At 40.5% G+C, this 26782-nt stretch overlaps 1 protein-coding gene across 1 annotated transcript in view; it reads right to left on the bottom strand.

Annotated features, from left to right (window-relative positions):
* Positions 1-6254: 6254 nt before the first annotated feature.
* Positions 6255-26782, bottom strand: part of LOC108388140 (dedicator of cytokinesis protein 11-like) — a 135527-nt gene continuing 114999 nt past the window's right edge. The window contains 5 exon segments of the mRNA XM_073227563.1: positions 6255-6494; positions 18776-18891; positions 20167-20309; positions 21735-21782; positions 23111-23177. Coding sequence (XP_073083664.1) covers positions 6303-6494; positions 18776-18891; positions 20167-20309; positions 21735-21782; positions 23111-23177 — 566 coding nt within the window. The 3' untranslated portion in view covers positions 6255-6302.

The raw sequence follows: 26782 nt of genomic DNA, 5'->3' as shown, positions 1-26782 counted from the left end.
AAAGATAAGCATAGACTAAAAGTCAAGGGATGCAAAAACATATTTCAGGCAAACAACAGTGAGAAGAAAGCAGGGGTTGCAGTACTAATATCAGACAAAATAGACTTCAAAACAAGGAAAGTAACAAGAGATAAAGAAGGATACTACATAATGATAAAGGGATCAGTCCAACAAGAGGATATAACCATTCTAAATATATATGCACCCAATACAGGAGCACCAGCATATGTGAAGCAAATACTAACAGAACTAAAGACGGAAATAGACTGCAATGTATTCATTGTAGGAGACTTCAACACACCACTCACCCCAAAGGATAGATCCACCGGGCAGAAAATAAGTAAAGACACACAGGCACTGAACAACACACTAGAACAGATGGACCTAATAGACATCTATAGAACTCTACATCCAAAAGCAACAGGATATATATTCTTCTCAAGTGCACATGGAACATTCTCCAGAATAGACCACATACTAGCACACAAAAAGAGCCTCAGTAAATTCCAAAATATTGAAATTCTACCAACCAATTTTTCAGACCACAAAGATATGAAAGTAGAAATAAATTCTACAAAGAAAAAAAAAGGCTCACAAACACATGGAGGCTTAACAACATGCTACTAAATAATCAATGGATCAATGAACAAATCAAAATAGAGATCGAGGAATATATAGAAACAAATGACAACAACAACACTAAGCCCCAACTTCTGTGGGATGCAGCGAAAGCAGTCTTAGGAGGAAAGTATATAGCAATCCAGGCACACTTGAAGAAGGAAGAACAATCCCAAATGAATAGTCTAACATCACAATTATTAAAACTGGAAAAAGAAGAACAAATGAGGCCTAAAGTCAGCAGAAGGAGGGACATAATAAAGATCAGAGAAGAAATAAACAAAATTGAGAAGAATAAAACAATAGCAAAAATCAACGAAACCAAGAGCTGGTTCTTTGAGAAAATAAACAAAATAGATAAGCCCCTAGCCCAACTTATTAAGAGAAAAAGAGAGTCAACACAAATCAACATAATCAGAAATGAGAATGGAAAAATCACGACAGACTCCACAGAAATACAAAGAATTATTAAAGACTACTATGAAAACCTATATGCCAACAAGCTGGAAAACCTAGAAGAAATGGACAACTTCCTAGAAAAATACAACCTCCCAAGACTGACCAAGGAAGAAACACAAAAGTTAAACAAACCAATTACAAGCAAAGAAATTGAAACAGTAATCAAAAAACTACCCAAGAACAAAACCCCGGGGCCGGACGGATTTACCTCGGAATTTTATCAGACACACAGAGAAGACATAATACCCATTCTCCTTAAAGTGTTCCACAAAATAGAAGAAGAGGGAATACTCCCAAACTCATTCTATGAGGCCAACATCACCCTAATACCAAAACCAGGCAAAGACCCCACCAAAAAAAAAAATTACAGACCAATATCCCTGATGAATGTAGATGCAAAAATACTCAATAAAATATTAGCAAACAGAATTCAACAGTATATCAAAAGGATCATACACCATGACCAAGTGGGATTCATCCCAGTGATGCAAGGATGGTACAACATTCGAAAATCCATCAACATCATCCACCACATCAACAAAAAGAAAGACAAAAACCACATGATCATCTCCATAGATGCTGAAAAAGCATTTGACAAAATTCAACATCCATTCATGATAAAAGCTCTCAGCAAAATGGGAATAGAGGGCAAGTACCTCAACATAATAAAGGCCATATATGATAAAACCACAGCCAGCATTATACTGAACAGCGAGAAGCTGAAAGCATTTCCTCTGAGATCGGGAACCAGACAGGGATGCCCACTCTCCCCACTGTTATTTAACATAGTACTGGAGGTCCTAGCCACGGCAATCAGACAAAACAAAGAAATACAAGGAATCCAGATTGGTAAAGAAGAAGTTAAACTGTCACTATTTGCAGATGATATGATACTGTACATAAAAAACCCTAAAGACTCCACTCCAAAACTACTAGAACTGATATCGGAATACAGCAATGTTGCAGGATACAAAATTAACACACAGAAATCTGTAGCTTTCCTATACACTAACAACGAATCAATAGAAAGAGAAATCAGGAAAACAATTCCATTCACCATTGTATCAAAAAGAATAAAATACCTAGGAATAAACCTAACCAAAGAAGTGAAAGACTTATACTCTGAAAACTACAAGTCACTCCTAAGAGAAATTAAAGGGGACACTAATAAATGGAAACTCATCCCATGCTCATGGCTAGGAAGAATTAATATCGTCAAAATGGCCATCCTGCCCAAAGCAATATACAGATTTGATGCAATCCCTCTCAAATTACCAGCAACATTCTTCAATGAATTGGAACAAATAAATCAAAAATTCATATGGAAACACCAAAGACCCCGAATAGCCAAAGCAATCCTGAAAAAGAAGAATAAAGTAGGGGGGATCTCACTCCCCAACTTCAAGCTCTACTACAAAGCCATAGTAATCAAGACAATTTGGTACTGGCACAAGAACAGAGCCACAGACCAGTGGAACAGATTAGAGACCCCAGAAATTAACCCAAACATATATGGTCAATTAATATTTGATAAAGGAGCCATGGACATACAATGGCAAAATGACAGTCTCTTCAACAGATGGTGCTGACAAAACTGGACAGCTACATGTAGGAGAATGAAACTGGACCATTGTCTAACCCCATATACAAAGGTAAACTCAAAATGGATCAAAGACCTGAATGTAAGTCATGAAACCATTAAACTCTTGGAAAAAAACATAGGCAAAAACCTCTTAGACATAAACATGAGTGATCTCTTCTTGAACATATCTCCCCGGGCAAGGAAAACAACAGCAAAAATGAGCAAGTGGGACTACATTAAGCTGAAAAGCTTCTGTACAGCAAAAGACACCATCAATAGAACAAAAAGGAACCCTACAGTATGGGAGAATATATTTGAAAATGACACATCCGATAAAGGCTTGACGTCCAGAATATATAAAGAGCTCACACGCCTCAACAAACAAAAAACAAATAACCCAATTAAAAAATGGGCAGAGGAACTGAACAGACAGTTCTCCAAAAAAGAAATACAGATGGCCAAGAGACACATGAAAAGATGCTCCACATCACTAATTATCAGAGAAATGCAAATTAAAACTACAATGAGGTATCACCTCACACCAGTAAGGATAGCTGCCATCCAAAAGACAAACAACAACAAATGTTGGCGAGGCTGTGGAGAAAGGGGAACCCTCCTACACTGCTGGTGGGAATGTAAATTAGTTCAACCATTGTGGAAAGCAGTATGGAGGTGCGTCAAAATGCTCAAAACACACCTACCATTTGACCCAGGAATTCCACTCCTAGGAATTTACCCTAAGAACGCAGCAATCAAGTTTGAGAAAGACAGATGCACCCCTATGTTTATCGCAGCACTATTTACAATAGCCAAGAATTGGAAGCAACCTAAATGTCCATCGGCAGATGAATGGATAAAGAAGATGTGGTACATATACACAATGGAATACTACTCAGCCATAAGAAGTGGAAAAATCCAACCATTTGCAGCAACATGGATGGAGCTGGAGAGTATTATGCTCAGTGAAATAAGCCAAGCGGAGAAAGAGAAATACCAAATGATTTCACTCATCTGAGGAGTATAGGAACAAAGGAAAAACTGAAGGAACAAAACAGCAGTGGAATTACAGAACCCAAAAATGGACTAACAGGTACCAAAGGGAAAGGAACAGGGGAGGATGGGTGGGCAGGGAGGGATAAGAGGGGGGAAGAAGAAGAGGGGTATTAAGATTAGCATGCATGGGGGGGAGGGAGAAAGGGGAGGGTGGGCTGCACAACACAGAGAGGACAAGTAGTGACTCTACAACATTTTGCTAAGCTGATGGACAGTAACCGTAATGTGGTTGTTAGGGGGGACCTGATATAGGGGAGAGCATTGTAAACATAGTATTCTTCATGTAAGTGTAGATTAAAAATTAAAAAAAAAAAAAGAAAGAAAGAAAAGGGGGATTACTCCTTGATAGGATAAAACTATTGGTAAATCAATCAAAGATCAACGCATGCTTTAAATATCCTTAATGTTGATCACTTAAAGGGTGTCAGATGATCAGCTATGGAGGTACTCTTTTCTGATAATATTCCTTTCTCTTAATAAAAAAAAAAAAGCAGTCCCTGTGTGCTGACCTCCAATGAGTTCTGCACAGTGGTATAGAGGGCATGTCAAAGTGTGGGCAAAGGGTCTGTTTGTTTCTATGCAGAAGATCAAGGCCTAGCTTGGATACCCAGAAAATGAACTAAGATACGATATGAGGAGGAGCTTCCGGCATCAGTACTCTCTGGGGAACTTGTGCCGGGGGATGATCATCAAAAAGCCTCCACAGGGATCCGGACGATGCTGCGGTCGTGGCCGCATCCAGCCCACCATCTCCTGGACTTGCCATAGGAATGAGGAGGGAGATGTCTAGGCTGGCATGTGCATACAGTGAGACAACGAATTTGACCGGATCCGTACTGTTGGAACTCAACCAGGAGTTGGGAGGGGTGCAAGGTGTAGCACTCCAAAATCTTATGACTATAGACTATCTACAGTTAAAAGAACATATGGGATGTGAACAGATCCCAGAAATGGGCTGCTTTAATTTGTCTGATTTCTCTCAGACGGTTCAAGTACAGTTGGACAATATCCATCATATCATAGACTAATTTTCATAAATGCCTAGGGTGCCTAAATGGTTTTCTTGGCTTCACTGGAGATGGATGGTAATTATAGATTTGCTTTGTTTATGTCACTGTATTCCTATTATGTTAATATGTGTGCGCAAGTTAGTTAGTAGTTTAAAACCTATACATACTTAAGGTACTCTACAAGAAGATATGTCAAAGAAATAATCAATCCTCCCATGTTTTCTTCCATATGCTACCTCTATAGCTTTTCTTCTTCCTTCCTAATTACAACCCTTAAATAGAATTCGTGCCTCATATGGAATTTACCGAGTATCATAATTCCTCCAGGTGGTAAAGATACCTCGAGACAAGTGCTGGGCATAGAAGCCACAGGGCATAAATGTGCAAAGAAGTAAAAAGCTAACCTTTGCAAACAATATGGCTTCTCTCTCACTTACCAACTTTACATTTCCCTGTATGGCCCCGGAAGATGACTGGTTAGCCAGAGACGGGTAAGATTCCTCAAGGGAGGAACAACCTAAGACAGGCACAGTCGCAGGGGGGCTATCAGGTGAGAATTTGGGGATCAACAGAGGTGAGGCTCAGAACCTCACACCCCCTGCTTTGAGAGAAATCTTCTGCATCCGTGGATGTCTTGCTGCCCTTGTCTAGCCTGGATTAATACTTGGTCCATAGGCACACACCTGATCATCTGATCATCTACATTTGCCCTCTTACAGCACTAAACTATGTTTTCTACCTTTATCTTGCATCTACCTACCACTTCAGCATTTTATTAAAAATAAAAATAATAATAATAATAGGAGAAATGTGGGATCAACATATAAATCAAGTACAAAAATCAAACGAATATTCATATTTGACCTGATTGTTTATAGGTCATAATGCATGATCAAAACCGAAAGTTTCTGTGATGAATGCCCTTGTACTGTTCACCATGTAAGAATTTATTCACTGTGCAAGAATTCGTTCACCATGTAAGAACTTGTTTGTTATGCTTCAGAAGATTGGAGACTGACGAGAATTAGGCTTGAGATGGATTAATGATTGTACATTGAGCATTGACCCCCCTATACTGAATTTTATTGTTGTTAACAACCATTTGATCAATAAATATGAGATGCCCTCTCAAAAAAAAAAAAATTATTGATTCAAATCGTTACATTTATGTTGATGGACTGTGTATCAATAAAAAGTGTTAACATCTGGAGCACTATGTCACAGGAAATGAAAAATACAAGTTTAACGTGTATATGTTTTCTGCAAAGAAGTATGACAGGCTGATCAATATTAACACAAGAATAAAAGTATATTACATTCGGATAAAAATCTGGGAGAAGAATGAGACTACAGGCATACCTCAGCTATTTTGTAGCTTTGGCTGCAAACCACCACAATAAAGCAAGTATCACAATAAAGCAGGTCAAATGAATTTTTTGGTTTCCCAGTATATATGAAAGCTACATTTACACTATACTGTAGTCTATTAAATGTGCAATAGCGTTGTGTCTAAAAAAAACAATGTGCATACCTTAATTAAAAACACTTTATTGCTAAGAAATCCTGACCATTATAAGCTTTCAGTGAGTCAAGATCACTGATCGCAGATCACCATAACAAATACAATAATAACTTCTCATATTGTGAGAATTACTCAAGTATGATACAGACACACGATGTGAGCAAATGCCGTCAGAGAAATGGTGCCAGTAGACTTGCTTGACACAGGGTTGCCGCCACAAACCTTCAAATTGTTTTAAAAAATGCAGTATCTGTGAGGTACAATAAAGCAAAGCACAATAAAATGAGATGAGCCTGTACAGTAGTCACCCTTTATCTTCAGGGGTTACATCCAAGCCCTCCCAGTGGATGTCTGTAACCACGGGCAGTACCGAACCCTATATATGCTGTTTTTTGCTGTACATATAATACCTGTGATAAATTTTTATTAATTAGGGATTTATAAGATTAACAACTAATGATAAAATAGAACACTTATAACATATTGTAATAAAAGTTGTGTGGTCTCTCTCCTTCAAAATCTCTTCCTGTACTGTGCTCATCCTTCCTGTGATGGTAAGATAAGATGCCTACATGATGAGATAAACGGAGGTGAACGATGTAAGCATTGTGATGCAGTGTTAGGCTATTGACCTTCTGATAATTTTTCTGAAGGAGGATCATCTGTTCCCAGTGGGTAACTGAAACTATGGAAAGCAGAACCGCAGATAAGGGGGAAATTCTGTATGTGTTCAAGGAGAAAAGGGAATGATGTATAATTTTCACCTGTTAAAGAGGAGCTTGTCTATGCAGTTTTGAAAGGAATGATGGTAGCTGTCAAATTATGGTTGAATCTTATAGTATATAAAATATATCTTAACGCTGTTATTTTTTATTTTTGGTATCATTAATGTACAATTACATTAGCAACACTATGCTTGCTAGACTCCCCCCATTATCAAGCCTCCCCACATACCCCATTACAGTCACTGTCCATCAGTGTAGGAAGATGCTACAGAGTCACTACTTGTCTTCGGTGTTGTACAGCCCTCACTGTGCCCCCTTACATTATGTCTGCTAATCGCAATGCCCCCTTTTCCCCCTTATCCCTCCCTTCCCACCCATCCTCCCCAGTCCCTTTCCCTTTGGTAACTGTTAAGTCCATTCTTGGGTTCTGTGAGTCTCCTGCTGTTTGGTTCCTTCAGTTTTTGCTTTGTTCTGATACTCCACAAATGAGTGAAATCATTATATCCTTGTCTTTCTCCACTTGGCTTATTTCACTGAGCATAACACCCTCTAGCTCCATCCTTGTTGCAAATGGTACGATTTGTTTTCCTCTTATAGCTGAATAATACTCCATTGTGTATATGTACCACATCTTCTTTCTCCATTCATCTACTGATGGACACTTAGGTTGCTTCCATTTCTTGCCTATTATAAATAGTGCTGCGATAAACATAGGGGTGCATATGTCTTTTTCAAACTGAGCTGCTGCATTCTTAGGGTAAATTCCTAGGAGTGGAATTCCTGGGTCAAATGGTAAGTCTATTTTGACCATTTTGAGGAACCTCCATACTGCTTTCCACAATGGTTGAACTAAGTTACATTCCCACCAGCAGTGTAGGAGGGTTCCCCTTTCTCCACATCCTGACCAACATTTGTTGTTGTTTGTCTTTTGAATGGTGACCATCCTAACTGGTGTGAGGCGGTATCTCATTGTGGTTTTAATTTGCATTTCTGTCATGATTAGCAATGTGGAGCATCTTTTCATGTGACTATTGGTCACCTGAATTTCTTCTTGGAGAAGTGTCTGTTCAGCTCCTCTGCCCATTTTTAAATTGGACTATTTGCTTTTTGTTGAGGTGCGTGAGCTCTTTATATATTTTGAATGTCAACCCCTTATCAGATGTCATTTATGAATATATTCTCCCATACTGTAGGATGTCTTTTTGTTCTATTGATGGTGTCCTTTGCTGTACAGAAGCATGTCAGCCTGATATAGTCCCATTTGCTCATTTTTGCTTTTGTTTCCTTTGCCCGGGGAGATATGTTCATGAAGAAGTTGCTCATGTTTATATCCAAGAGATTTTTGCCTATGTTTTTTTCTAAGAGTTTTATGGTTCCATGACTTACATTCAGGTCTTTGATCCATTTTGAATTTCCTTTTGTGTATGGGGTTAGACAATGATCCAGTTTCATTCTTACCTGTAGCTGTCCAGTTTTGCCAACACCAGCTATTGAAGAGGCTGTCATTTCCCCATTGTATGTCCATGGCTCCTTTATCATATATTGACTGTATATGTTTGGGTCAATACCTGGACTCTGTTCTATTCCACTGGTCTGTGGGTCTGTTCTTGTGCCAGTACCAAATTGTCTTGATTACTGTGGCTTTGTAGTAAAGCTTGAAGTTGGGAAGCAAGATTCCCCTCTGCTTTAGTCTTCCTTCTCAGGACTGCTTTGGCTATTCAGGGTCTTTGTGGTTCCATATGGATTTTAGAACTATTTGTTCCAGTTCATTGAACAATTTGTTCAGTATTTTGATAGGAATTGCATTCAATCTGTAGATTGCTATAGGCAGGATGTCTGTTGTGACAGTATTAATTCTTCCTACCCAAGAGCATGGGATGGATCTCCATTTATTAGTATCCTCTTTAATTTCTCTTAAGAGTGTCTTGTGGTTTTCAGGATATTAATGCTGTTATTAAGAAAGAAAATTGGGAAGGGGGTTGGATGTATGGTATTTTGAAAAAATTACTGACTGTCCCCCTCCCATTCCTAAAACTGTTCTGAAAAAATATACTGGAGAACCAAGTATTACAAAAATTAAATCAATTCTTCTGCATTCAAATGGACTTTTTTATAATCGAAAACTTTTCAAGGATTTCTTTTAAATGACAGTGTATATCGGGAGCAGCTCTGCCATTAGCTTTATGATTTTGGACAAGTAGCTTCCCCGCTTCCTGGGCCTCAGTTTCCCTTTCTGCAAAATAAAGGATTGGACACAAAGATATGTCAGATCCTTCCAGCTCTGACTGCTGATCTCATCACCACTGATTCACCTAGTTGGTTTTTATTTTCCCTTCACCTATCTGTTCGGAGGCCATTGTGTAATTTCATTCACCTTCACTAGAGGGCAGGCAAAGAAAAGAGATGAGGCTCAAAATAGTTAACTTGTGCTTTGCAGTCAGTCCTGACAAAAAAATAAAATCCATTGGCAGAAGAAATTGATGTTACTTGGACCAAAATCGAATTGGGATTTCTGTTGATTTCATTTGCCTTATATACTGTGCTCCTATATTACACAAAAAAATTACGAGAGGTGTTTCACATAGTTTTCTTTTTATTCAATATAACGAAATCAAGAGTATGCTTGCCTTGTCCAGACTGTCTAGCCCCAGATAAGAAATTCAATATTCACACAATTTGCAAGCACACCCCTTTCCCATTCTTTTTACTGGGATTTCCAATCAAGAATTTTGATCAAGGAACTTCATTGATTTCTGTTGGCTTGCCACAAAATTTCTAGCTACTGTAGACAGCTCTAAACACCTTTCCCTTTACTCCCCAGAAATTATCCTGTACCCCAGATATGCACCTTTCCATAAAAATCCCACAAACCTGGTCTTGATGTTGCAGGGCTGACCCAGCTGTGCTGGGATAGAAAGAACTGCAAGCTGGAGTCCAAGTCCAAAGATCTTATTGCACAGAGCTCCTTGGAGAAATGGCTGATTTCGGGGCTGGGCAAGAAAGGCACAAGATGAGCCTGGAACGCACTGTTATGCCAGAAATTAAGGAACTGCTCAAAACAAATGATGGGGGTATGTCACAAGGAAAGGAAACTGCTTGAAAAGGCCATAGGCCAAACGTGACAGAATTGAGAACTGAAGTACCATAATGAATTATGAAACATCAAAAAAATGGAAAGCCATGAATCCATACCAATAATAAACAGATGAATACAGAGCTAAATACATAACATGGAGGAGAAGGGAGGGATCTTGTTTGCAGCAACTGGTCAAGGTGAAGGAAGTGCTTGAGTTGGAAAATAAACATTTTACAAATATCGTGTTAAATATTGGTCAGACAAGAATCATCAAGGGCTTTTGATAAGGAGTAGGATATATGCACGGTCTTAAGTACTACCACACAGATTCCTTGTTAATTGCATAACAATAAAGAAATTGGACGACACCTTGACTGAGTGATCAAAATTCACATCACCGGTGAGGTGCAGATGGACATGTGCCTCTAGATGTGAGACCCTGGGAAGGATCCAGCATCACCTATGTAGTATATCAGCTAAGAATGCATCACGTGAATCTAATCATAAGAAAACATATCCCAAAGAAGGAATGGTGCGCTGAAGAAAACACAAAGGGGGTTGGGGGTGTGGGTGATATTGGCTTGTATTCCTCAAAAATGTCCATGTCATAAAAGACAAAAACTGTGGAAATGTTCCTAGATCAAAGGAAATTAAAGAGACATGATAATTAAATACATACCTGATGCTATCCTGGATCTGTATGGGAGGGGGTATAATGCCATAAAGGACATTATTGGGTCAATTCACAAAAGTGGAATGCAATATTAGATAACAAAATTGTTCCAATATTAAATTTACTGAAGTTGATAACACTATTGCAGTCAAGGAAAAGAATACCCCTATTCTTATGACATACATACTGAAGCATATGGGGATAATGGGCCATAAATTATGTAACTTATCCTCAAATAGTTCAGAAAAAGAAAAGAATTTATATACAGAGAGAGCATGAACAAATGAGCTATAATGGTAAAAATAGGTATTCTCTGTACCATTCTTTTTCTTGCAACAGTTCTGTAATTTTGAAATTATTTCTAAATGTAAAAGCTTGCAATGAAAGATGTGGTTGCAAAACCTGACCATGCCTCTTAGATATCTATGACAACAAGCAACATACACGACTTCATAACAGAGGCAGTTACTAATCACTGAGCACTTACAATGGGTCAGGCACTGTGGTAAGCTTTTTACCTGCATTATATATCCTCAAAACAATACTAAAGTACTTTGAGAGAGGTTTTGTCCTGGTTGTATAGATAGGGAAACTGAAGCTCAGAGAAGGTAAGTAACTTGCCCAAGATCACCTACTTATTAAGTGGCAGGGTTGAGATTTGAACCCAGGTCTGGTACTAATACCCAATTTTGAAAGAATAGTACTTAGTCACACTTTCTTTTTTATTTTTACATAGTAATTAGGATGTTCTAAAATTATTTAATTAATTAATTTAACAGTGTAGTAATTTCTTTTCTGCCTTCCCTCTCTGCCCACCAGGGCATAAATCTGTGTCAAGTTTGTTTAATGATATATTCCGAAGCATCTGGAATAATGTCTGGCACATAGAAGGTACTCAGAAATGTTTTTATGTATTTTTTATTTTTGGTATCATTAATATACACTTACATGAGCAACATTGTGGTTACTAGATTCTCCCCATTATCAAGTCCCCACCACATATCCCATTACAGTCACTGTCCATCAGCATAGTACGATGCTATAGAGTCACTACTTGTCTTTTCTGTGCTATACTGCCTACCCCGTGCCCCCCCTACATTGTGTGCTAATCATAATGCACCTTATTCCCCTTATCCCGCCCTTCCCCACCAAAACCCCCCACCCCCAGTCCTTTTCCCTTTGGTAACTGTTAGTCCATTCTTGGGTTCTGTGAGTCTACTGTTTTGTTCATTTTTTTTTGTTTTTTGTGTTTTTTTTTGGTATCATTACAATTACATGAGGAACATTATGTTTACTAGACTCCGCCCATCACCAAGTTCCCGCCACATTCCCCATTGCAGTCATTGTCCATCAGTGCAGCAAGACGTTGTAGAATCACTACTTGTCTTCTCTGTGTTGAACAGCCCTCCCCGTGCCCCCACACACACATTATACATGCTAATCATAATGCCCCCTTTCTTTTCTCCCCCCTTATCCCACCCTGCTGACTCGTCCTCCCCAGTCCTTTTCCCTTTGGTAACTGTTAGTCCATTCTTGGGTTCTGTGAGTCTTCTGGTGTTTTGCTCCTTCAGTTTCTCCACAAATGACTAATACCATTTGGTACCTGTCTTTGTCTGCCTGGCTTATTTCACTGTGCATAATACCCTCTAGCTCCATCCATGTTGTTGCAAATGGTACCATTTGTTTTCTTCTTATGGCTGAATAATATTCCACTGTGTAAATGTACCATATTCTTTATCCATTCATCTACTGATGGAAACCTAGGTTGCTTCCACTTCTAGGCAATTGTAAATACTGCTGCGATAAACATAGGGGTGCATATGTCTTTTTCACACTGGGCTCCTGCATTGTTACAGTAAATTCCTAGGAGTGGATTTCCTGGGTCAAATGGTAAGTCTATTTTGACCATTTTGAGGAACCTCCATACTGCTTTCCACAATGGTTGAACTAATTTACATTCCCACCAGCAGTGTAGGAGGTTTTCCCTTTCTCCACATCCTCGCCAACATTTGTTGTTGTTTGTCTTTTGGATGGTGATCCTTACTGGTGTGAGGTGATATCTCATTGCGGTTTTAATTTGCATTTCTCTGATGATTAGCAATGTGGGGCATCTTTTCACACGCATATTGGCCATCTGGATTTCTTCTTTGGAGAGGTGTGTGTTCAGAACCTATGCCCATTTTTAATTGGATTATTTCCTTTTTGTTTCTTGAGGTGCTCAAGCTCTTTATATACTTTGGATGTCAAGCCCTTATTGGATATGTCATTTATGAATATATTCTCCCATACTGTACAGTATCTTTTTGTTCTACTGATGCTGTCCTTTGCTGTACAGAAGCTTTTTCCGTTGATATAGTTCCACTTGTTCATTTTTGCTTTCCCTTCCCTCACCCGTGGAGCTGTGTTCATAAAGAAGTTGTTCACGGGGGCGGAGCCAAATGGCGGCGTGAGTAGGACAGTGGGAATCTCCTCCCAAAAACATATATATTTTTGAAAATACAACAAATGCAACTAATCCTAAAAGAGAGACCAGAAGACACAGGACAACAGCCAGACTGCATCCACACGTGCGAGAGCCCAGCGCCTGGTGAAAGGGGTAAGATACAAGCCGCAGCCCAGCGGGACCTGAGCGCCACTCACCCCAGCTCCCGGTGGGAGGAGAGGAGACGGAGCAGGAAGGGAGAGGGAGCCCAGGACTGCTGAACACCCAGCCCCAGCCATCCACACCAGAGCGCAGACACAGTGCATGCATGGGGTCCTGGATACTAGGGAAACAGGGCAGTAGGACCAGTGAGCGGGTCCCGAAACCGATGTCCCGGTGACAAAGAAAAGTGAGTGCTTTTTGAAAGTCTTAAAGGGACAGGGACCCCACAGCTGGACGGAAGCATCCCGGGTCACAGTCCAGCAGCTGGAAATTCCAGGGAACTCTGGGCGCACTAACACCCTGGGCAACAGCTCTGAAACCCCTCACGGAGGTAAACAGCCAAACAGCCCCCTGTCCATTACCCCTCCGGGCCTCCACCATAGCAGAGAAGCAGCCTGAGGCTGGCCATGCCCACAGCAAGGGAGCTTCCTCCATACCAGCCGGGCAAGATACAAAGACCCAGTCTACACGCAATTGCCCAACACAAGCCACTAGGGGTCGCAGTTGTCTCACTAAAGAAAGGCCAGGAACAAGTGGAAAGAGGCTTGACTCTCCCAGCTGATAGATGCGTCAATAGCACTCCACTACACCTATCAACATGAAAAGGCAAAAAAATTTGATCCAGGCAAGACTAACCCAGACAGCTTCAACATCTTCTACGTATTCTCCTGAGAAGGAACCTGGGGAGATAGATTTAACCAGTCTTCCTGAAAAAGAATTCAAATGAAAAGTCATAACCATGCTGATGGACTTGCAGAGAAATATGCAAGAACTAAGGAGGGAGAATACAGAAATAAAACAAGCTCTGGAAGGACTTCAAAACAGAATGGATGAGATGCAAGAGACCATTAATGGACTAGAAAACAGAGAACAGGAATGCAGAGAAGCTGATGCAGAGAGATAAAAGGATCTCCAGAAATGAAAGAATTTTAAGAGAACTGTGTGACCAATCGAGTCAGAACAATATCCGCATTACAGGGGTACCAGAAGAAGAAGAGAGAGAAAAAGGGATAGAAAGTGTCTTTGAAGAAATAATTGCTGAAAACTTCCCCAAACTAGGGGAGGAAATGGCCTCTCAGAACACAGAGGTACACAGAACTCCCGTGACAAGGGATCCAAGGAGGGCAACACCAAGACACATAATAATTAAAATGGTAAAGATCAAAGACAAGGACAAAGTATTAAAGGCAGCCAGAGAGAAAAAAAAAGTTCACCTATAAAGGAAAACCCATCAGGCTACCATCAGACGTCTCAACAGAAACCCTACAGGCCAGAAGAGAATGGCACGATATACTTAATGCAATGAAACAGAAGGGCCTCGAACCAAGAATACTGTATCCAGCACGATTATCATTTAAATATGAAGGAGGGATTAAACAATTCCCAGACAAGCAAAAATTGAGGGAATTTGCCTTCCACAAACCACCTCTACAGGGACTGCTCTAGATGGGAGCACTCCTAAAAAGAACACAGAACAAAAACCCAACATATGAAGAAGGGAGGAGAAGCAAAAAGAAGGGAGAGAAATAAAGAATCATCAGACTGTGTTTATAATAGCTTAATAAGCGAGTTAAGTTAGACAGTGTCTTCTATGGTTCCATATGAAGACAAATTTTATGAATATCGTAAGTATTAAACAATATGAAGAACATAAGACTTTTGATAGTCTTTGCTATAAATTTTGAACAAGTTTTCAACTTTTGAGAAGAGTTCCTATCAGTTCCATCAAAGTTCTAGGAGTTATGAATCTCTCATCCCCACAGAACAAAGATAGGGAGGCCTCTTACCCCGCATGTGTGTGGTCAGACAGAAAACAGCCCAGCCATAAAGTATACTCTGCTTGCATCTATAAAACACCTGTAAGGCACAAAATTACCAGAAAATTTTTCATAACTTAAGACAGAGTTTTTAAACATGGGTGGTTTCCAATTTTTCTCAACTCCTGGACATTGGCAAGGAAACCCTTCTTTTTCCAGGGCGACCGATTTTCCATGCCATTGGAGATGGAAATGTGATGATGATATCTCCATTCTAGGAGCCCAAGAGATGCTTAGAAATACTGGGGAGTTGGCAAGAGGTAGAAAGTTAACACTAGACCAGACAATAAGAAGATCTCTGGCATGTTCTTACTACATTATGCTGGCCCCATTTTAAGGAGGAAATGAAAAGAAAGAATGAGAAAAAAATATCTATCAGCCAAACAGAAGTAAGAGGTAGTTATGAAAACAGTGTCTTGTTTTGCTAACCACTTAATTCCAGTGTGTCTGTTTAGTAGGTATTCTGGAAATGTTCATAACATGGTGGACTGTCAGCTTCTGGTGCATTAACAACTCTTTAAATCTCAGATACTTATGAAAACAAATCTTTGTCTCTTGCCTGTGGCTGTCAATCTACAAGTCTCAGCTAGCCTGGCTTCCTAGGCTGGGGTTCATGTTTGCTCCTCCATCTAGGACTGGTGTCAAACAAAAGCAGCTACCTGTAGCATGCTTATCTTTCAGTGGATGGCAGAAGTACAGGAAGGAATCATAATTACATCTTGGCCCTTAAGGCCTCTGCTCAGAGCTGATACACTCTCATTTTGGCCCATGAATATGGGCCAAATGGAATCATTGGTCAAAACAGGTCACACGACCAAGGCCAAAGTCAAAAAAACGGGGAAATCTATTCTACTACTCCACTGGGTGGGATGGGCAGCCAGGTTGCACAGCAAAGGTTGAAGATATGTACCTCTACTGTAGGGAGAAGGTAGAGACGAGATGAAGAATGTAACATTCCAGACCGTCTTGTCCTTATACCAGACCAGAGTCAAGGTGGCTGTGAAGGCCTCTTCATGTTATTCTGACTATAATTATTCATGCATTTGTGGCTTATTTAACTAAGATGACCTCTTGAACTAGATAAGAGCTCCTTAACAGCTGCGTGGTGTCACGTTTCGGTTGTCACTGAATCTAGAACAAAACCAGTACAAAGTTGTGACAGATCTAAGGGGAACGTGAACAGCCCGAATTCCTGAATAGTATGAGATTCTCTGGCTCCTTCCTTCGTCTACTTCCAAGCGTGGTGTAGTGGATAGATGCACGGACTCTTGAGACAGCTGGCCTAGATCTGAATCCAGACTCTGCTACTGACCAGCTATGTGATATTAACTTCCCTGTGAACCTCAGGTCCCTCATTTTTAAATGGGAATAATATCGATATCATAAAGCTATTATGAGGATTAAGAGTAGGCCGGTACTCGTATTTTTAAGTTTATTGGGGTATGATTCACACACTATAAAATTTACCTACTCCAAGTATATGACTCAATTATGTTTAGTAAATTTCCAGAGTTGTACAACCATTATGACCCACTTTTTGAGCATTCCCATCAACTCAAAAAGAGTGGTGCCCGTCTGCAATCTCTCCTCTTTCCCAGCTCCAGCCCCATGTCTTGCCAATGGGTTTCAGCCCTGGGCAAGTTCGCTATGGAGTCAGTGTGACCAAAGAAAATGACAGCAAAATGTTCCTGGGGTGAAAGGGTTATACCCAACTTTATTTCCAGGTGGCAGGCAGTCACTAAAATCCCATTCACTCAGAGCGAGTCTGCATGCAGCAAGCCGGTCTCTGCCTCTGGGCCCCTCTGTCCACACTGCTGTCCTACACAGCTGTTCTCTGGGCCTCTCTGCACAGTCGTCCCGCACAGCCGTCCTCTGGGCCTCTCTGCACAGCCGTCCCGCACAGCCATCCTCTGGGCCTCTGTCCTTGGCACTGCCACCACTCGAGCCTCTGCTCCGCTCTCCTGCAGCCTTGCAGCCCTGCCACTGTGGGGCGCCCAGAGCACCGGGCGGGGCTCTTTACACAGAGTCAACAGCTGTCTATTGCCCACAGGTGTGCAGTGAGAGAGTCAACCAGGGCCAGGTGAGAATCCTGGCAACAGGAACTTTCATTTTATCCACACCCCACAATAAAATAATGAGTTAATATTTGTAAAGCACTTAGGATAATGCCTGCCATCTACAAAGATGTATGTTTGTTAAATAAACAAGAAGCATCTGAATAGGAGAAAGGAATACAATGCAAGCCTTGAGATCAAATATTTTTATTTACTGGCACAATGAAAAATGAACTGGGGCTGCATTTTAATCACAACAAGCTTAATACTTCATGAAGGGATTCTGCACCTATTTTTTACTAGTATCCAATTCTGTCTTCCTTCATAAGCCTTTCTGAAAAGCACAGGCCAGGTTTCCATAGTAAATCAGGCAGGTCGAAGCAATTAACTGCACTACTTAGAGGAGGGGAAAGAAAACAAATTACCTGTATGACTCCGGTGGAAGCAAGCCCAATTGCTCGCTTTTGATTTCTCCCACCAACGTTAACTCACACTACAGTTATACGGTTCTTAGTTTTCAAAGTACTCTCACATCCGTTATCTTTCTACTTCATCAACAACCCTGCAAGACCACTGCTTTACCTTTCTTCTTTCTTCAATCCTAGCGATGATGATTTGTACCGAGAGGCAAACATCTGAAAAATGAAACCACAAAGCGCCCGACTAGGGAAGCCAGCTGGCCTGCCTGGACACCGTCTAGCCTGACAAGACATGGGTATTCAGGCAAATTGATTAAATCATAACTTGGATTAAACACTTTGGGTATTTTAATAGAAGTATTGTGCATAAGATGAGAGTTCCTGTGGCCAGATTTCTCACCTGGCCGTGGTTGACTAGCTCACTGCACACCTGTGGGCAACACATGGCTGTTGACCCTATAAAAAGAGCTCTGCCCAGTGCTCTGGGAGCGCCACGGTGGCAAGGCTGCAAGGCTGCAGGAGAGCAGAGGCTGGAGTGGTGGCAACGCCAAGGACAGAGGCCCAGAGGACGGCTGTGCGGGACGACTGTGCAGAGAGGTCCGGTGGACGGCTGTATGGGACAACTGTACAGAGAGGCCCAGAGGATGGCTGTGCGGACAGAGAGGCCCAGAGGCAGAGACCAGCTTGCTGCATGCAGACTGGCTCTGAATGAACGGGATTTTAGTGACTGACCTGCCACCTGGAAGTAAAGTTGGGTATAACCCTTTCACCCCAAGACCGTTCTGCTGTCATTTTCTTTGGTCACACTGAATCCACAGCGAACTTGCCCGGGGCCGAAACCCATTGGCAAGACAAGTGTGAAAGAAAAACCTTTAAAACATGAAAATAAAACCACAGAGTTTAACAGACGGAAGAGAGCTTAAGGGCTAACTAGTCCACTCCCCTTACTTTATGGATCAGTCTCGGTGAGTTCCCAAGCTCACACAGTGGCCAGACCAGCTATGCCATCCAAGTTCCTGACAGCTCATTCGGGGCTTGTCACTCTGCTGCCTCTGACTAGTTGATTTTTGTGTAACGATTTCTTTAAAATGCTACCAACTGAATTTTAACTCTTCATGTTTACCTTGAAGCACTGGGTGAAAAACGATATGGTATCTAGCACTGTTAGGGAAACTTCAGTAGCAGTATTGCCTTCAAGAAGGGCCTGATGGAAAATGTCTGCTTCGGTTGTTGCAGAACCTAGGATAAAATTTAATTAATTAAAACTGCCTGACACAGAGGTTCACAAACAGTTTTAAATGATCCCCTCTCCCCACAGAATCAGAGAGAGACAAGCAAGAAGAAAGGAGGCTCTCAAAACCTGCAGACCTACTGAGTTTCACTGTCTTTCCGCCTTAATCAAACACAGTCCTGGTTAATCCATTCCACTCATTTTTATTTTGGCTCCGTATCAATAGCTCTGCAACACATAATAAAGCGCCCACTTCTTTGGAGACAAGATTTCAGTGATGAATGACAGTGATGTAACTTGGAAATAACACGGGAGGCACTTTGGGCTGGGCTGATTATCATGTGTGCAAAACAGAAACTCAGATATATTACATACAGAGGCACCCTATGGCCGGATGTTTTCAATTATGCCAGTAATTTGAAACTTGTTTCTAAATCCAAAGGGAAATGAAGCATGTAGGCCAATGGAAGGAATCAGGTTCCCTAGATTTTCACAAGTGACAAGCACAAAGTTGAATGCTGTAAGACTTGCATTTTTTTTAAAGGTCTTAGTAGGCTGTTAGCTCAGGGTCCATCTGCTCAAGACATTTGTTTTTATTATTAGCCCTTATCACAGAGCTAGTCTTGCTGGTTTCCTTTTCTGCAACCTCCAGAGGTCTATACTTAAATCAACGTTTTCTCACTCTTTGGCTTTTTACTAGTATTTGCTTTTCAGAGCACAGCTTCCATTTATATAACCCTCCAGCTTCCCCAGCTGGGCAAGATTTCTCTCCTTGTCCTATTCGTCTTGTCAATACTTCAACCTGTATAAAATATACCTTTGTCAAAATAGTATTTACAGTCCTTTCATTTCTGCAGTCAGCTTAGCATGGTAATCCCTTAAAGTCATCGAAAAAGCAAATATTATATATATATACTAGCAGATGTCATATATACTACATTATGTTGAGATGCCATTATTGGCATTAAAGTTTAACAGGAGGAATGAAGGACAGTCAGTGTAAAACAGTATGAGGAGAGCAACAATTAAGTGGGAAAAGGTTTAATACTGCACTAAGGAGAAAAACCACCATTACCTAAAATTGCTTAAACAAATCCATGCATATTTTATTTGACATTCATACGATGAAAACATTATTTATGAACACTTTAGAGATATGCAAATATATCTACATATGGGAAATCATTTCCAACCATACTGGGGAGCTAAGCTGGGACTTCTCCAACGCTAAATAGCATTACATGTCTGTTTTAAATGGGTACCCTACACACAGTTTTACTTACTGTGATTAAGTGTAAATGAGCTTTCCAGGCTACTAAGATGCTGAAGCCGGGCCTGCATTACTCCTGATCGGTTTCGAAGAGCCGGCATGGTTTGCGATTTTCGGTCTACTCCAAAGTGTCTTGACAGCCAGGCATCCTGCACCCTAAAACAAATTTTAAAGTTAGGAAACAGAGCACTCTAATAATGCACCTTAATGTTAGGTTTGTTTAAACTAATAAATGATTTAGGTTTCCACATACTGTATTATGCTTAATTGCTTTGCTTTAATAAGGGGTCCCTGGAAATTGTATGAAGTTTTAATGTATGCAGAAATAGCTTTAGCTACAGGAATATAAAGGATTTAGGAAGAGTTTCTCACTTCCCTCCTTTTCCTCAAAAACACTAGAGTAAAGTGGCCCATGCTCTAGTAAGATTCAGTCTTTTCTGAGGAGGTGAGGAACAGCAAGAGTCAGAAAAACACAGTGAGCAATGATCCTCAGAGCTGAAATGAGGCAGGGAGAAATCCTGGAGTTAGATGTTCAAGAATGAATGTGTCCTACTACGCTGATGAACAGTGACTGTGAAGGGCTATGTGGGGGGGACTTGGTGAAGGGGGCAGCCTAGTAAACATAATGTCTTTCATGTTACTGTAGATTAATGATACCAAAATTTAAAAAAAATGAATGCGAATCTAATCTGGACTTGAGTTAAGCTTGGATCACAAGTTTCTACTCTGTAAACGTATTTATGGCTAGGTTTTGCAAATTTGTTTTCCTTTAATTTTAGGGTTCCATTAAAAAATTACAAGTGGGTCATACAGGAACTAGGGAACAAAAAGAGTTTAACCATCCTTTAATAAACACAGTGGGAGAGTAAGCAGAATCTTAGACGTTAAGGCTCCTGGTGATAGTTTTCATGGGGAAAGACAATGGAAAATCATCACCTGAGTTACCTATTGTTAGTTCCAAAGACTCACCAATAAGCCCTGTCCAACTACCTTGTTAGGTTTTGGAAGTGCCATAAAACTTAACTTTAAAAAAAGGACTCTATTTGAGTTCCTTTACTAACTAAACTCTACCCCTAGAATAGATAATCTTATTGAAATAAGTAATCTTTTTCTTAAGGTTCCTCAAACCGTAAGTATTAAGTATTTATTTCCCAGACCACAGCAACAAGAAGAAATAGGTAATATATGATTCGTGTCCCAATTGTTGTTGGGGATTTCTATTAACCCTAGTCAAGGAGGTGAATATTGATAGGTTGTAAATAAAACCACAGACCTTACAGCTGTCCTCACATCACAATTTCCTGCCTTCCCCCGGATCTAGCCCTTTCTCACATCCTTCAGAAAAGACAACCACCTGCTCTAGGGCTAGAACAGAAACTCTGCATATCCATCTAACCATTACCCTTTGGAAAACTAAAATCAGTTCACAGGAGTTTAAACTTTGACTTGAGATATGTTCAATAAATTGTTATCTTCTTGTTAACTCAACTTTAATGATTGAGGGTTTACACAGCAGAGTTAAGACTGCCCTCTGTTGGAAGAGAAGGAAAAGAGTGGAAATTGCAACGTGATGGGAATTACCTTGCTATGTTTCTTTTCCCCGTGTATCTAAAATGAAACAGACATACTCTAGAAAGAAAAATAATAACATGTTAGTAAGATATTACCATGCTCTGCATTCTAACAAGTAATATTTGAAACTCGTGTTACAAAGACTGGCCTATTTAAATCCTGCTGCAATAATATATGTTTTGGTATACAGAAAGAAATGCATACATAAACAACATACCATGTCTATGTTGACTGGTTACAGTTACATTAACACCAAAACGCCCTACATCTTCATATACAATTCTAATCACATAAAAAGAAACTTGTCAATGCAAACCATCTTTTGGGCTCCATAATGTATCATAGCAAAGATCTCTACCTTAGTCATTCATACCAAAAAAGGTTCTTAAACCCTAAAAACTGGGGCAGTTGCTGTATGTTTTAAATGGCAGTAAAATACTTTCTATTACTGAAAATCTCAAACACATACATAAGCAGGGAGGACAGCGTACAAACTCCCACACTCCCAGCACCCACCAGCCCCAACAATTACCAACTTTTGGCCACTCTTGAGAGCAGGGGACCCGTTCAGGACAGGTTAAACCTCTATCCAGAACAGGAGGTCCCCTACTCTCCCCCCCTCCAGTCTCCCTATCTTCTGTATTTCTTTTGTATTTTTTAAAAGCAAATCCCCAACATTATATATACATCTACACATTCACTAATAAATATTTCAGTATAGTTCATTTTTTCTAAAAATCTAACTGCAAAATTCTGAAAGAACTAGTATCTATGCATTGATTATCTTCTGTGTTCTGACAGACATACAATATCATATGGGTGTGCTATTTACTTAAAAATTTCTTACATTTCATTTTAACTTTTCTTTTAGCTTTCAATAATGATGTAAAAATGACGCAGCAAACATTACGGGACAACCTCACACCTCCACTGAGGAAAAAAGACTACGTTTTCCCTGAGTGCTTGGAATGGAGGTACATTCTATGTACATGCATTTCTGAAGTGGGTAAAATTACTCAGCTCTACAGAAGAGTACAAGTTCCAATCATTTAAGCTACTCCATTAAGCCAGCCTCTGCTCCAAACGAGTGATTTAGGACAGCTGATGCCACTCCCTGTTTTCCAGATCACTTCTGGTTTCATAGAAAGACTCCTGCTGGGCTGTAAAGATGGCCTGTTATTAGCTAGTTTCTATAATATCACAAGTATTCCATCTCCATGTTTTCTTTTTCTGCTATCGATGTGTGAAGAACCTATATGCCCACCTTCCAGTTATGTTATTAGTAATAAGCTGTTGAAAACGGAAAAAAGGTAATTTACTATGTATAAAAACTAAGCTCCCCCAAATAATGGGAAAAGTTTTGAAAATAAGTTCATGTCACTTACTCTAGTAGTATGAGAATGTTTATGAGCTCCTGAGGAGACACTTTATTCCAGTAAGTTAAGAGAGTATCTGAAAATAGAATAAATAAAGTGTTAGATCTAGAGATCATCGGACCAAGTTATCAGTGAACCCCAAAGTACCAATAACCTAGCTTCACCAACCATCAACACATCGTCAGTTCTGACTCATCGAGATCTTCTCCTATCTCACTGCCCAATACACACCCGGTGTTCTTTTGCATTGATTCCAAATATATAATTTACTCTGTAATTATCTCAACTTCAACAATTATTTTTACTTTGTAAATGTTTTTTAGAATGGCTTATTCTAATCTATCATCCTGAAGACAGAAAGGAAATAGACCTGGGGTTTTTAATGAACTTTAATGCAAACGTACATGTTTATGGGCATTTTTCCAAAGAGAGAGTTAAGTACCTTTGCCTGCCATTCAAACGGCTCTGTGAATCAAGATGTTCGAGAGATTTAGACTTTAGAAGAAAAGACAGGTAGTGGTTCTTTTTCTCTTTGCCTTTGAACTACCAATTCCGAAATCGTGGCAATAAATACACACACACACACACACACACACACACACACACACACACACACACACACGGAGTTAAAAACAAAACAACAGGCCTCAAAAATGGAGCTGCTGATGCTAAGCCCCATGTCACCAAACCAAGACTTAGTTTCTGCTCTCTCAGAAATGGAATCTTAAACTAATCAATCAGAAATAAACTGATCAGCACTAGCACTAATCTTGATAGAGCCCTGCCATCCCCTAAAGGAAAGTAACTTTGCAATAACCAACTGCTCTTCACTGCCTAATATAAACTTCCCTGTTCCCACTCACTTTTGCCTATAAAAGTCTTTCACTTTGTACAGCGCTCCTTGGGGCTCCTTTCTACTCTGCTAGACTGGATACTGCTTTATTCAAATGGATTCTCATTCAAATAAAATGTTTTAACATGCCTCAGTGTATCTTTTAACAACATACCCACACACAGAACTATTTCAGATATAAAAATCCATCCGTGGAACTGATCCCATATACTCTTTTCACCTGTATCTTTATTTCCAACATGCCCACTTACTGAGATTTTTTTAAAAAAGAAAGAAAATATTGCCACCACTTCAATTTCCATTCCTTTTTAATGCTAGTTGTAGAACTAATGGTGTCAGCAGGCCCTTCCCTAAATGGAAGACTCTTGCGGGTATCACAAAAGTAGGCAAATGTCAGCATTGCCAACCCAGTTCAAGCCTCTGCAAGACAGGGAAGTTAGACTAGGCAATGTTGACTCTATGCGGGGGTGGGGGATGGGGGTGGGGATTTTGACTTTACTTCCAGTTGTTTCTAAGACCCTGAGTATTGATAGGTTTCACTGATTATGCAATACTGATCAAGAAAAGTGCTAAAATAGAATCAAACTAGATTTGTTTAAAAACAAAGTGAGTGAGGACTTCAGGTGCATCCACCGGTTCCTCCCACTGCCCCCGCGATACCTTTCCGCTTGGAGAAGCCCGAGGTCTCCCAGAAGTCACTGGGTTTCCTGTCTCTCCTCAAGCACACCGGCAGGCGCCAGCTTCCTTCAAGTGCCGGCTTTCCCCACCAAGAAAAGCCTGGTGCCTCCTGTTCACCAAAACCTGCAGAACCTTCAGGCGATCCCTGAGCACCTGAGCACCCTGCCCGACCCTGGGACCTGAGGCAGCTTCATAGAAGGTCTGTAAAAGGGGTGAAGGTTTCTTCCCTGCCGCGGCTCCGCTCTATAGTCAGGGGCTCCTCCGCCATTTTTCTGGGCGGTACGTTCGCAAGCCACGCGGTCTCAACTGTTCCAAATCCCATATCCGTTGAGACACAATGGAGGCAAGGGACAGGGGTGGAGACGACAGTAGAGATGTGAAGAAACCTCCACAAAGAGGTGAAATGCAAGTAACGGTATGTGACGTGACATCTAACAATTTCGAAGAAACCTGGCGGAAATTAAAAGAGGTCCATGACAAAAATCTACACCGTTTGCACACAAAATTAACCAGTTTGATGAAAGAGCAAGCGACAAAAGCAAGGGCACGCTACAAAGCCAAAATCAAAAGACTGACTGTACAACAGCAAGTTTTCAAAGAAATCATTCGTGACTTACGAGATCGGTTAAATGCAAAAAAATGTAACTTCTGTACAATGAATGAAACACAGAGGAATACACTGCAGCAAGAATTTCATAATATCCAAGAAAAAAATACTGGGCTGATTGCTAAGCTGACTGCAAAAAGGGATAAATTAAAAGAAGAAAATGAAAGACTTCATGAAAAACTAAAACTGTATCAGCCACACCTTCATGCTTCGTTTTCTGACAGCGATGATGACTCCGATTCTGATACTCAAATCGCTGTACCGGTTAGAGCGCTTTCCTCAGGCCAGACGCTTACATCTGGAACTCAGGGGCACCTGCCTGTCAAACTGGTACAGCAACCAAATACTGAAAAGGTGGTGTCCGGAGGAAAAATGGAAGTGCAACACAGTTCAAACTCTCCAATTCCTTTTGATAGTTGGGACCTCTTTGGGGTGCCAGAGACGCCCTTTGAAACGACATCCTCTAATACCAGGAAGCCTGCCTCAGGAGGCAGTGCCAACCAGCAGTCAACCAGAGATTCTCCTTCAACATTTACACTTCGTCCTCAAAGGGAGTATGGGCTTCAAGGGGTCTCCCACTTGCCAAAGGTCAAGCTCAGCCAGTCTGAAAGGAAACAGATCTCCACACAAGGTGAAATACAGACTGACTTCTCTTGGAGCCTTTCCAGTATTTCTAGTGGAAGCCTAGAGCTCTTATCAGAAGAAAACCCAACTATTCTAGTATCGGAAACTTCAGAGGAAGATACACGTGGTTCTGATAGAAGGACACGTCCTCCTTCACAAGAGGCAAAGCCCTCTTTAACTGCATTTCCTTTTGACTCTACTTTGAAATCTAGTGGGAAAAGATCAACGATTGGTGACAGTCAACACAACATTGGGCTTTCGGTGAGAGATGGCAGTTACCAGAAACCTTCCAGTGAACAATCAGCTCTGAGGGAGAAGACTGATGAATCTGCAGGTGCACAGTGTGATGCTGATAAACCTCAAGGGGATACCCAAACTTTCAACGTGAGGTATTCATTAAAGAGAAAAGCCAAGTCACAGTCACAGAGGTAAAAGTAACTTTCCCTCACCTCTTTTCTTCTACAAGAGGACAGTCTTCCTATCAGTTTGGACTGTGTAACTGATCATCTTTGACTCTTATTCTATTTCTCAGGATATAACAGGCAATACGACATAAAAAAGCCTGGCAAATGACTAAGACTTTGAAACAGTGAATTACTGCCAGTTAAAACAACTACAAACAGAAGGAAATTCATTCTTCAGAATCCATCCATTTCCATATGAAAGTATAAAGTCTGCCATCGTTGTTGAAAATAAGTTCCTACTGTTGATAAACCAATAAAGAAGAAAACCAAGAAAAGACCTGAAGGTTGTGGACTTTTGTAAGAGTTCACCATTTAAATGCCTACAGAGTGACTAAAATATTTACTGCACAAGACAGCTGTACAATATATCCATTGAGAAGGATCCAGAAGCAGATGCTTTTTCACAATAAAGTGGCTGTTGTAACTTTACACTTATCATACAACATGCCTTCATA

The sequence above is a fragment of the Manis javanica genome, chromosome X (genome assembly GCF_040802235.1).
Source record: "Manis javanica isolate MJ-LG chromosome X, MJ_LKY, whole genome shotgun sequence".
NCBI lineage: Eukaryota > Metazoa > Chordata > Mammalia > Pholidota > Manidae > Manis > Manis javanica.
This window is presented reverse-complemented; position numbering and strand designations above follow the sequence as displayed.